The sequence below is a fragment of the Chrysochloris asiatica genome, unplaced genomic scaffold, assembly GCF_000296735.1.
Source record: "Chrysochloris asiatica unplaced genomic scaffold, ChrAsi1.0 scaffold00368, whole genome shotgun sequence".
NCBI lineage: Eukaryota > Metazoa > Chordata > Mammalia > Afrosoricida > Chrysochloridae > Chrysochloris > Chrysochloris asiatica.
In genome coordinates this window covers 1,267,789-1,278,987 of record NW_006408886.1, presented here as the reverse complement: position 1 = coordinate 1,278,987, position 11,199 = coordinate 1,267,789, and the positions used below count along the sequence as shown (strand labels likewise).

General features: G+C 38.2%; 1 protein-coding gene across 1 annotated transcript in view; it reads right to left on the bottom strand.

The window, feature by feature from the left end:
- RAB31 (RAB31, member RAS oncogene family) overlaps nt 1-11,199 on the bottom strand; it is a gene marked incomplete at its 5' end in the record, with an annotated part of 257,384 nt that overhangs the window by 161,718 nt on the left and 84,467 nt on the right. The window contains one exon of the mRNA XM_006876234.1: nt 2,972-3,053. Coding sequence (XP_006876296.1) covers nt 2,972-3,053 — 82 coding nt within the window. The remainder of the gene's footprint in view (nt 1-2,971; nt 3,054-11,199) is intronic.

Below are 11,199 nucleotides of genomic sequence, written 5' to 3'. Positions count from 1 at the left end.
AGCCTCATCTTTCTCCCGCGGAGCAGCTGGTAGTTTCGAACCGCTGACCTTAAGGTTCGCAGCCCGATTCGTAACCACTACGCTACCAGAAGAGTTTTTATTCTAATAACAAAACCCTTATTTAGCCTTTGTGGAATTTGTGACTATGGTTCATTTCAAAACAAAAATTAAAAAGTATAACTCTCAAGATTCAGACAGACTGTTAGGAAAGACAGTCAGCTATAAACACTTATGTCAAGCAACATGAAAGAAAAGATTAAGATTATATTATTGCATAAGAAAATTCTTCAATGTTAGATTCTTAGAATAATGTTGATGAATCAGAACAAAATAATGAAGCCTAGAATTCTTCCAAGATATTGACATCTACAACGTTACTATGTTATGGATTGTGATTGTGTTTAAAGCAGAAACAATGATTTGAAGGCACACACATAGAAAAGGATTGCATTTCCTATTGTAATGAGATATTTTCAATAGGATCCTATATAGATAAACTGTTGTTGTTAAGAGCCATCCCACCCATAGTGGCTGATGTGTTTGAATTGCCAACCTTGAGTTTCAAGTCAACTTTGTGGTCAAGTGCCACAACAGGACAGTTCAAGCCCACCAGCTGCTCCTAAGAAACCTTACACAGAGTTGCTATGGGTCAGAACCAACTGGATAGCAGCAGTTAACAACAACATATAGATAAACATGACAAACCTATGGAACTCAAGATCCAGACTCAATTCAAATCTCAAACCTTAGACCTTATAAACTGTGTAATCTTGAGAAAGTTACTTATCATTCTGTGCCTCAACTGTAAATAATATAATACAGGCAGTCCCTGGATTAAGAACAAGTTTCTTTCCTAAATCTGTCTTTAAGTTGAATTTATACATTTGTTGTTGTTAAATGCTGTTGAGTTGGTTCTGAATCATAGTGACCCTGAACAGGGTTTCCAAGGCTATAAATCTTCATGGAAGCAGAAAGTCTCATCTTTCTTGTGATGAGTGGCTGGTGGGCTAGAAATCAGAGCTTGTGGTTAGCAGTCCAGTACTTACCATATAGAACCACAGCACTCTCTTTAAACATAAAATGACAGTAATAATGCTTTGATAAGTGTCACAAAGATTGTTATTATGAACCATTGTATGTACCTCAAATTTTTAATGCAACAGGCTATATGGAGTAGGTTCATAACTTGGAGACTGCCTGTAAGGATCACTATCTTGTAGTTGCTGAGAAGAGTATAATATACATAAGGCACTCAGAACAGTATGCAAAACACAGTAATAACTTCAGGAAACACCAGTCAGTAGTATTGGTGCAACTAATACTAAACCAGCTATTTGCAAATTTGATGTACACCCATTCCTCACTTAACAATATTAGGTTCCAAAGACCAGGTTGTTATGCAAAAATCAGCATTATGCAGCAAAAGATAATGAACACATCAGATCACAAAATGGAGTATATGACTAGATCATCACATAACTGCAAAATTACATCATTACATAACTGCCAACCCACACCTCAGCATTTGTTAGTGCTAGATATCAATCATTAATGTGCAAAGTAGTCAGATAGTACATTTTTTACTATTATCATAAATTTTAAATGTTGAGTAACAAGGCAGTTGATAATTGTGGAGTAGGCGCTCCCATGCTCATTAAAAGCACCTGAAAAGCAACTATTTGGTGATCAAAAGCAAAAAGGGAAGCAAGGAAATCTCTCTACCTAAGTTTAAACAAGCAAACAAAAACAAGTCAATTATAAGTGTGTCAAGAAGTATAACCTCTAAATAGATATTGTTTTCTTTGAATGTATTATTTCATTTCCAAAGGGGTCAGCACCAATGGTTGATGGATCCAGTTGAAAAGTTGCTCCAGGCAGTGACTTCATATGTGAAAAATATGTCTTTCAATTTAGCAGCAAAATAGAGACATTCTAAAGAGGTTAGTATTTATAAACCAAAAATTTTTCCCTACTTTTTTTTTAAGCTCTTTAAAATGCCTTAATTTGCAAACACTGGACCTTTTAAGAGTTGAAATGATCTCTAAATTCAGGTGGGATATGTTCAAGGTAATATTTTGGCTTGTGTGGACTTATTTTAATTTTCTTCAGCTTCAGCCTGAACTTGCATATGAGTAACTGATGGTCTGTTCCACAGTTGGCCCCTAGTCTTGTTTTAACTGATACTATTGAGACTTTCCACCATCTCTTACCACAGATGTAGTCAATTTGATTCTTGTGCACTCCATCTTGTGAGGTCCATGTGTATATAGTCTTTTATGTTGTTTAAAAAAGGTATTTAAAATGAATGGGTCATTGATCTTGCAAAATTGTAACATGTTATCTCCAAGATAATTTCTATCACCAAGATAATATTTTTCAACTACTGATCCTTTCTCTTTGTTTTCAACCCTTTCATTCCAATGATCAGTAACTATCAAACTATGAGAGAATAAGTTTCTGTTTTTAAAGCCATCTACATGTGGGTAATTCTATTACAGAAGCACTAGAAAACTAAGATAGCACACTAAGGATGCTATCTTAGTTTTCTAGTGCTTCTGTAATAGAAATACCCACATGTGGAGGAGAGAGAAGGTTTGTTCAAATTGAAGCCAATTTAGAAGTAATTAAGCAGAGAAATAGGAATACAGACAGTGCTTTTGACAACATATCCTGAAAGAACTGAACTATGCCCTTCCTCAAATAGGTGGTTGTTGTTGTAAAGTGCCTCTGAGTCAATTTCAATTCATAGTGACCCTGTATAGGGTTTCTGAGTAGCTAGACCTTGTGGTTTGCAGTCCAGTGCTGATCTCACAGCGCCATACTAGATTTTCAGATAGCTGAAGATTCAGATTTCCTTTTTGGCTTACATTATCTCAAGTTGGTTTTCTGTCACTTGAAATAAGCTTGGCTAACACCTTCTGAAACCGAACTATATATTTCCTTTAAAAAGCCTATATCAGCAAGTACTTACCCGTTCCTGGCCAGCAGTGTCCCAGATGAGGAATTTATGAAGTTCATTTCCACAAGGCACAGTTTTAGTCATAAAAGATGCCCTGACAAAGTGAAAACAATCCCATAGTACAAGTTAATCCATACAATGATCACAAAGATTCACATTTCAAATAAGTTAACTTTATATCCCAGCAGGAATTCCAAACCTCTTACTCTCAAAGAACTTCTAAGAGTAACAAGGGCTGATAGAGAGTCATGTCACACAAAGAAAACACCCTGGATTTTCTGTTAGTCCAACTGAAGCATTAGGGGAAAAAAAGCAAAGGACACATTCAGAAAACCTGTACCCAATACACTGAGCTTTAATTGTTCTAAGATAATACTCCCCAGAATGCAGGAAAGAATATAATCTTAGATGTTAAAAAGCTATACAATACTTAAGAGTGAAAAGGGCAGCTGGTATGTAGGAATGTTCTGATTTTAGCTTTAGAATGACACAAACTATGATGATATGAAACCAACAAGTAAAGTAACCAGGAGAATATTATAATTCCTGACTTAATTTTATAAATTCAGGGATAAAGACTGGCAATTGAAAAAAAAAAAACTTTTTTTTTTTTTTTACCATTAAAAAGGAAGGTTGTGAGAACAAACAGGATGGCGGATCGGGTGGAAGTGCAGTGAGGAGCTCTGCCAGCAATAACACAGAATACAGTACCAAGCAGGCTCAGGGGATGGTGCCAGAACTCTGAACCACATATAAAGGAAAATTTAGAAGACTGGAAGGCTTACAGCTGGGGGAGATGGTGGCAGAAGCAAGAAATCCATTGCTTTCTGGTTTGGGATGCTCATCTGCACCAGGACCCACTATCTTATGTGGGGCCAAGCAGGGGAAGGATCGGAGAGGCCAGGAATGCCTGACAGAGCCATGGAAATAAAGGTGTGGACCTTCTTTTCTTTTGGTATCTGTTCATTGGTCCCTTGCTGTCTGTGTACCTCCATTCTGGGTGCCTGAGCTAGTGAATATCCCAGCCCCACCCTCGGAGGGTTCTACTATGTATGCACACAGATATCATCAAAATTTAAAAAGACAGTTTCCACTTAAAACCAAATGGCTACAGCCAGCCCTGAACTGTTTATAACTAGAAAAAAGGCCTGAATGGGGATTGTGGACTGGGACAAACAGACAAAAAAGGAAATAGGCAGAAAATGAAATCTTAAGTTATGTCACAACGACCAACAGTGGCATCTTGAAATTTCTTAAGAAGAAGAGTAAAAAAGGAAGCCCATTTCCTGATCGCATCTACCAGGAGGCAATCAGGAAGCATACAAAATACTAAAATACATACCCATCTAAGTATTAAGGCCACAGATAACCCCTGAATATGACCAAAATACAGAAGTAGATGACCATATCTGCACATGTCCAGAAACGAGATAAAGTGACTGAGGCAAATGAAATGGAAGCAGTACTGGAAGATGGGCAGGCTTTGGAAATGCCTGAGAAGGAATTCAGAAAAATGATTATAAAATGTATCAAAACACTACATAATGGAGTTGAGAAAAATAAGGAAGAAGTCAGGAAAATGCTACAGGAACAATCAAATAAGATAGATACAGCATTGGATACAATTCAAAACCTACAGAAAGAGGTTCAAACGATTAATAATAGAATATCAGAAATAGACAATACTGTCTTAAATGGAGGGTAGAACTAATGGAATATAAGATAACCACAATGGGGTTGAGGTGGGGGGTTTAGTTTGTGTGTTGAGAAGGACAATACAAGAAGGGGGGAGGAGGCGGAAGAACTAGATAGGGGAACACTGAGACAGGTTTGCATGGCTCAGTGGGACAGAGGTAAATAGTGATGTATACTCAACCTTGGAACAACAGAGCTCTGGGATACAGGGATCTAGGTATAGCTTGAAGAGGATGAATAATACTAAAATCCTTGACTGCCTTATGAATATTAGTTTCCCTTGCCTACTATTGTAAAATAGACACTTGAGTGGGATAGAAAGAAATGTTGGGAAACATGATCAGAGAAAACTTGTAAGCCTATAACTGTCTGTAATACCTCAAAGGGGTTCTACAACTTGCCCAGTGAAATAGGCCTCATGCAAAGCTGTTACAGAGTATAGAACCTTAGGTGGAATCCTGTGTCCCATCCAGAACCTTATAAGGTGGGACATTCCCACTAGAAAGGACAAGCAGACTGGAACAGCTACAGTGACAGAAGATACATCTTCATGATGAACCTGACCTATACTCAGAGCGGTAGTTACTTTAAATACCAACAGAGAGGGAAAGAGTCTTCACATCAAGTATCAATGCTATCCCCTCTGTACACAGGGTAGATAGGGACGGGAAACTTAGACAATGGATACCTAAAATGAGGGGGCAATAAAGGAACAAAGTGACTGGCTTACAAGGTTTCAAGAGGGAGTTTAGTTTAAGAGTATGGGGGAAACAAAAGAGTTCCCACTGAATAGCTGTCATCTTGTCTAGATGGGTTTGGTGAAAAGAGATGGGTATAAGATTTGTAAGATTCAATAGTGAATACTTGTTATCATGACTAATCACGACTGTCAAGATTATAAAGGTATAAGTTTTCTAATTAAAAAAAGGGTAGTGGTTAATCTTACAGTCCAGAAACAGAGGACCCTAGGACCATCAAGAGAGGAACGCACAAGAAGAATGCAGGACTGTATCCGGAGAAGTAGCAGCACCAGAGATGGAGGCAGAGATGGGGGCATGGAGAACGGGAGATGGCTGAGGACTCTAGATTCATGGAGAGGGACTAAGAGCTGGTGACCAGGAGCAGACTTGCAGAATGTACCCTTTGGAGATGTAAATTATTATATATGCCTGAGTGGGTTTTTTTTTTTTTTTTTAAAAGGTAAGGTGGATGGAGAGAAATACTGTTAACTGATGGTACATGAAGGGGAGTATAATCATTGTAATGAAATGAGGTATATGATTTGTTAAATGTAAAACTGATGATATGCCCTGTAAACTTTCACTCAATCCACACAAAAAAAAAACTTAAAAAAAAAAAAAGGAAGGTTGTAAAATTCTCAGGAGATAATGAAACACATAACATCTTTTTTAAAAAAGTTTTTATTATGAATTAAGTGATAGTTTATATGGGAGAACATTAGCTTTATAGTCATCCTATCATATGTAGTTTCATTGCAATGATTACAATCCCCTTCATGCATCATCATACAACCAAAGGTTACACCCCACAAGCCTGTGCACCAGCCATCAACACACAGATGCTCCCCCTCCCTGAGTCCAGACTCCCCAGTCCCTCCATCTCTCAACCTCTCTGCCTCCATTTCCAGCATCACTGCTTCTCTGGATAGGGTCTCGCACTCTTCTCCCTTGATGGTCCCAGGGACTTCTGCCACTGGACTTCAAAATCAACCATTCCCCTCCTTTTGTTACAAACCATCTTCCTTTAAAATTCCAACACTCACAGTCAGTCCTGATAGCAATTATTCACTATTGAACCACAAGAGTCTTATGCCCATCTCTCTTCATCAGCCCTGTCCAGACAGGTTAAAAACCACTTAGTGGTTTCTACCTTCACCCACACCCTCTGGAACTAGGCTCCCTCTAGAAAGCTTGTGAGCCAGTCACTTCTTGCCTTTGGAGCTCCCTCATTTTGGGTAGCCAAAGTCTAAGTTGCTCATATTTGTCAACCCTGTGTATCGAGAGGGTGGGAATAATCCTCGCTGTGAAGATTTGTTCCCTCCTTTAGCTACTAAATCTATAAGCATAGGTCAAGTTCATCAAATTGTAGTGGATTACTCTTTTTTCCTCTTTTTTGTTCTTCTAGTCGAGTTCTGACCATCCAGCCATTGAAGCCAGGTCAAGTGAGTACTATCTGCAAGTATGGGTGTTCTTGTGCATCTCCCGTCACTTCATATCATCTGGATGCTTCACTCTCTGCTCTATCCCTCTGTGGCCATATCCCTGTCTTTGGGCCCAGGAGACCCCAGATCTTGCCAAACTGCTGGTCAACTATGTCTCAACCTGGGTTCACAGGAGCCTATTGAATGTGGTCAGACTTAGCTTACAACTTCATTGCTGTTTTTCCCCCACTTTCCGTTATCAGTGATGAATGTGGTCACCAGCAAGACCACATGCCTGCTCGCATATTATCCTTGATTCTCAGTCTTGATCGGGGGTTTGCCCTGAGGGGACCTGACCCGTTACCTTGATGGCTCCTTGCTTGTTCTTGTACTAGTCAATCAGATTGCAGTTACTGTTTTTTAGTTTTCCTACTGGTCCTTCTTTCCAGAAATATCTTCTATTCTTCTAGCTGCTCCAGGATGGTCTGCTTATCCTTTCAAGTGTAAATTGAAAATCCCAGAAGATTCTAGATGGGGATCACAATTCCACCTATGGTCTTATACAATGTAAAGGCTCCGCAGAAAGCATCCTTCACTGGGCACATTGTAGCCCCATTTTAGGTATTCCAATTAGTTATAGGCTGAAGATGGATTTACAAGCTTTCTATGGGGATTTTCAGGCTATTCCTCTCTCTCCCCCCTCAAGTGTCTATTTTACAATAGTAGGCAAGAGAAACCAAGATTCAAAAAGACAGCCAAGCAGTCCGTCATACCACAGAATACAAGGTAAGGCAGATCCAGGACACAGCTACAAAACTCGGAATCACAGAAATAGGAATATTTTAAAAGTTTGAAGGCTTATAGTTAGTAGAATTTGAAGCTGAAGTAAGAAATAGCGTAGTTTTGAATCTGCTGGGCTCAGAGGCCCGGAGCAAACATTTTAAGCAAGACCAAACGGCAAGACCAAGCAGAAGAGTAGACACACCATGGAAAAACACCGCGGGAATCATGGAGCAAAGGTGGACAATACATTTTGTCAGTTTTGCTTTGTTCTGATTTTCTTTCTTTTTTTTTTGGTATCTGGTCATTGGTGCACCCACTGTTTGTGCACCTCCATTCTGGTGACTAGAGGGGAAGCCTGAGCAAAAGGACACCCCCAAGCTCACCATTGGTGGGTTCTTCTACCATGCATGTGCACAGATACTCAGCCCAAGAGCAGCCCTTAATGTGTTTTTTGTTGTGGTGGTTGTTGAATACAGGAAAGGTCAGGATAGGGCTGTAGAGAGGGAGAGAGAGTTTAAAAACAAAACTGGCCAAAAATTAAATTAAAGCCTGAGGTACAGCATAACAAACCAACACTGGCACCTTGAAATCTCTCAGGCAGTTTGAAAGCAAGAAGCTGAAGAGAGTACATTAAAGTCATACTCATATAAGCTACAGGGTTTTTTTTTTCTTCTTCTTCTTCTTTCCATCTTCTCCCATTTCTGTGACTATAGACTGCAGTACTCAGTCAAGTTTTTTTTTTGGTTGTTGTTGTTTTCCCTTGTTTTTCCCCCTGTTGCTGTTTTGCTGTGTTATGCTCCCCCCTCTACTTTTGGGGGACTCTTTCTCTCACTATATTACACAAGAAGGGCCAGAAACTGCTGCTATATACCCAAGCTACAATCACACTCTCTATAAAAACCTAGGCAACAACCAATACCAACGACCATATAACAGGGAAACAGATAACACCTGTGAAAGTCACTCTGAGTTAAGGAATAAGAAGAGTGAAAAGGGAAGCCCACATCCTGATTGCATCTTCCTGGAAGCAATCAGAAAGCATAAAAAATACCAAACCACATTCTCTATTAAGTCCACAGATAAACACTAAACATGTACAAGAAGCAAAAGCAGATGACCATATCAGCACATGTCCAGAAACAAGATAAAATGTCTGAGACAAATGACCTAGAGGTAGACTTGGACTCCATTCTGGAAGGAGGGCAGGCCTTGGAAATGCCTGAGAAGGGATTCATAAAAATGATTATAAAATGTTTCAAAACACTTTACAATGAAGTTGAGAAAAATAAGGCAGAAGCCAGGAAAGCACTACAGGAACAATCAAATAAGATAGATACAGCACTGGAAACAATTCAAAACGTACAGAAAGAGGTCTAAACGATCAATAACAGAATATCAGAAATAGACAATACTCTGAAAAGGCAAAGTAGCAGAATATACGAGGTGGAAGGCAAAACCAGTGAGCTGGAAAACAAATCTCCTCAATACCACTAAGATAGAAAAGCAAAGACAAAAAAGGATAAAGAAATCTGAAGAAGGCCTAAGATTCATGTTTGACAACATGAAGAGCAATAACTTAAGAATTATGGGCATTGCAGAACAAGAAGATTCACACAAGTCCACAGAAGAAATAGTTGAAGAACTGCTGGAAGAAAAATTCTCTAATATCCTGAAAAGTGAAAAGATAAACATTCAAGAAGCTCAACGAACCCCAGGAAGGATAGACTCCAAAAGAAAATCACTGCGACATATCATAATCAAGCTCTCCAAAACCAAATAAGGAAACACGCCTGAAAGCACCTAGGGAAAACAGAAAGTGCTACATACAAAGGCAAGCAACTCAGATTAAGCTCGGATCTCTCAGCAGAAACCATGAAAGCAAGAAGGCAATGGGTAGGCATATTTAAACTCTGAAAGAAATAAACTGCCAACCAAGAATCATTATCCAGCAAAGATATCAATCAAATATGACGGTGTAATCAAAACATTCCAAGATAAACAGAAGCTAAGGGATATTGCAAAAGCCAACCCTGCACTACAAAACATCCTAAAATGAGTTCTGTGGACTGAGAACCAATAATAACAGATAACAACTGGAGACTGACATACGTGGCATTACCTCCCAGAAATAAATTGACAGAAGGAAGAGTAGAGACCAGAACAAAACTATAAGAATAAACTCAGAGAATCTGGGAGGTCCATCTATGATCAAAACAAGTACAATGTAAAAGAAGGTAAATTTGTAGGAACAGAGATCCAGATGGTGAGAGGTCAGGTCGATTACAGGATAAAATAGACTGCAATAAATGGACAGAAAAATTAATGGACTGTAAGGCAACCTCAAAGAAAATTAACACTTCACAACATACCAAGAAAATGAAAATCCAAGAAGAACATGGAAACATTAAAACTCACAAGAAAGAAGACAAGAAACATGAATTCAACAAAGGAAGGCACACAGAACAATGAAAGAATCAACGCCACACAAAAAACAAACATAATGGCAGCAATTAATCAATACCTATCAATAATTACACTGAATGTAAATGGATTAAATGAACCACTTAAGAGAAAGACAGTGGCAGAATGGATAAGAAAACAAGATTCTTCCATATGATGTCTGCTAGAGAAACTTCTCACACACAGAGAAAAAAACAGAATAAAAGTCAAAGGATGGAAAAAAAATATACCAAGCTAATTGCAATAAAACACAAACAAGAGTGGCAGTACTAATCTCTGACAAAAAACAAAAACAAAAACAAAAACAAAAAAACTTCAAGGCAAAAACCAGTACAATAGATAAAGATGGATGTTATATCATTATTAAAGGGACAATTAAACAAGATTCAATAACCATAATAAATATCTATACTACCAATGAAAGAGCTCCAAAATATATAAAGCAAACTCTAATAGATTTGAAGAAAGAAATAGATGAATCTACAATAATAGTGGGAGATTTTAATACACTGCTTTCAAAAATGGATAGAACAACCAGAAAGAAACTTGACAAAGACACAGAAAAACGAAAAAACACAATCAGCCTACTAGACCTCATAGATATGTACAAAGCATTCAACCCAACAACTGCACAATACACATTCTTTTCCAGTGCACATGGAACATTCTCCAAAATAGACCATGTTTTAGGCAACAAAACAAATCTCTATAAATTAACAAATATCACAATACTACAAAGCATCTACTCAGACCACGATGCTATCAAATTAGAAATCAAAAATAGGAAGACCAAGGAAATCAAGTCAAATACGTGGAAACTAAATAACAGCCTGATGAAAAGTGACTGTGTGTAGTTAAATGTGAATTCACAAAGTTCCTAGAAACAAATGAGAACGAAAACACAACATACCAAAATCTTTGGGACACAGCGAAAGCGATGCTGAGAGGACAATGTATTGCAATAAAGGCACACATCCAAAAATAAGAAAGAACCAAAATTAACATATTAACACAGCATCTACAACAATTAGAAACAGACCAACAGAGGAAATCCACAGCCACCAAAAGAAAAGAAATAATAAAGATTAGAGCACAAATAAATGAAATAGAAAACAGAAAAACTATAGAAACAATCAACAGG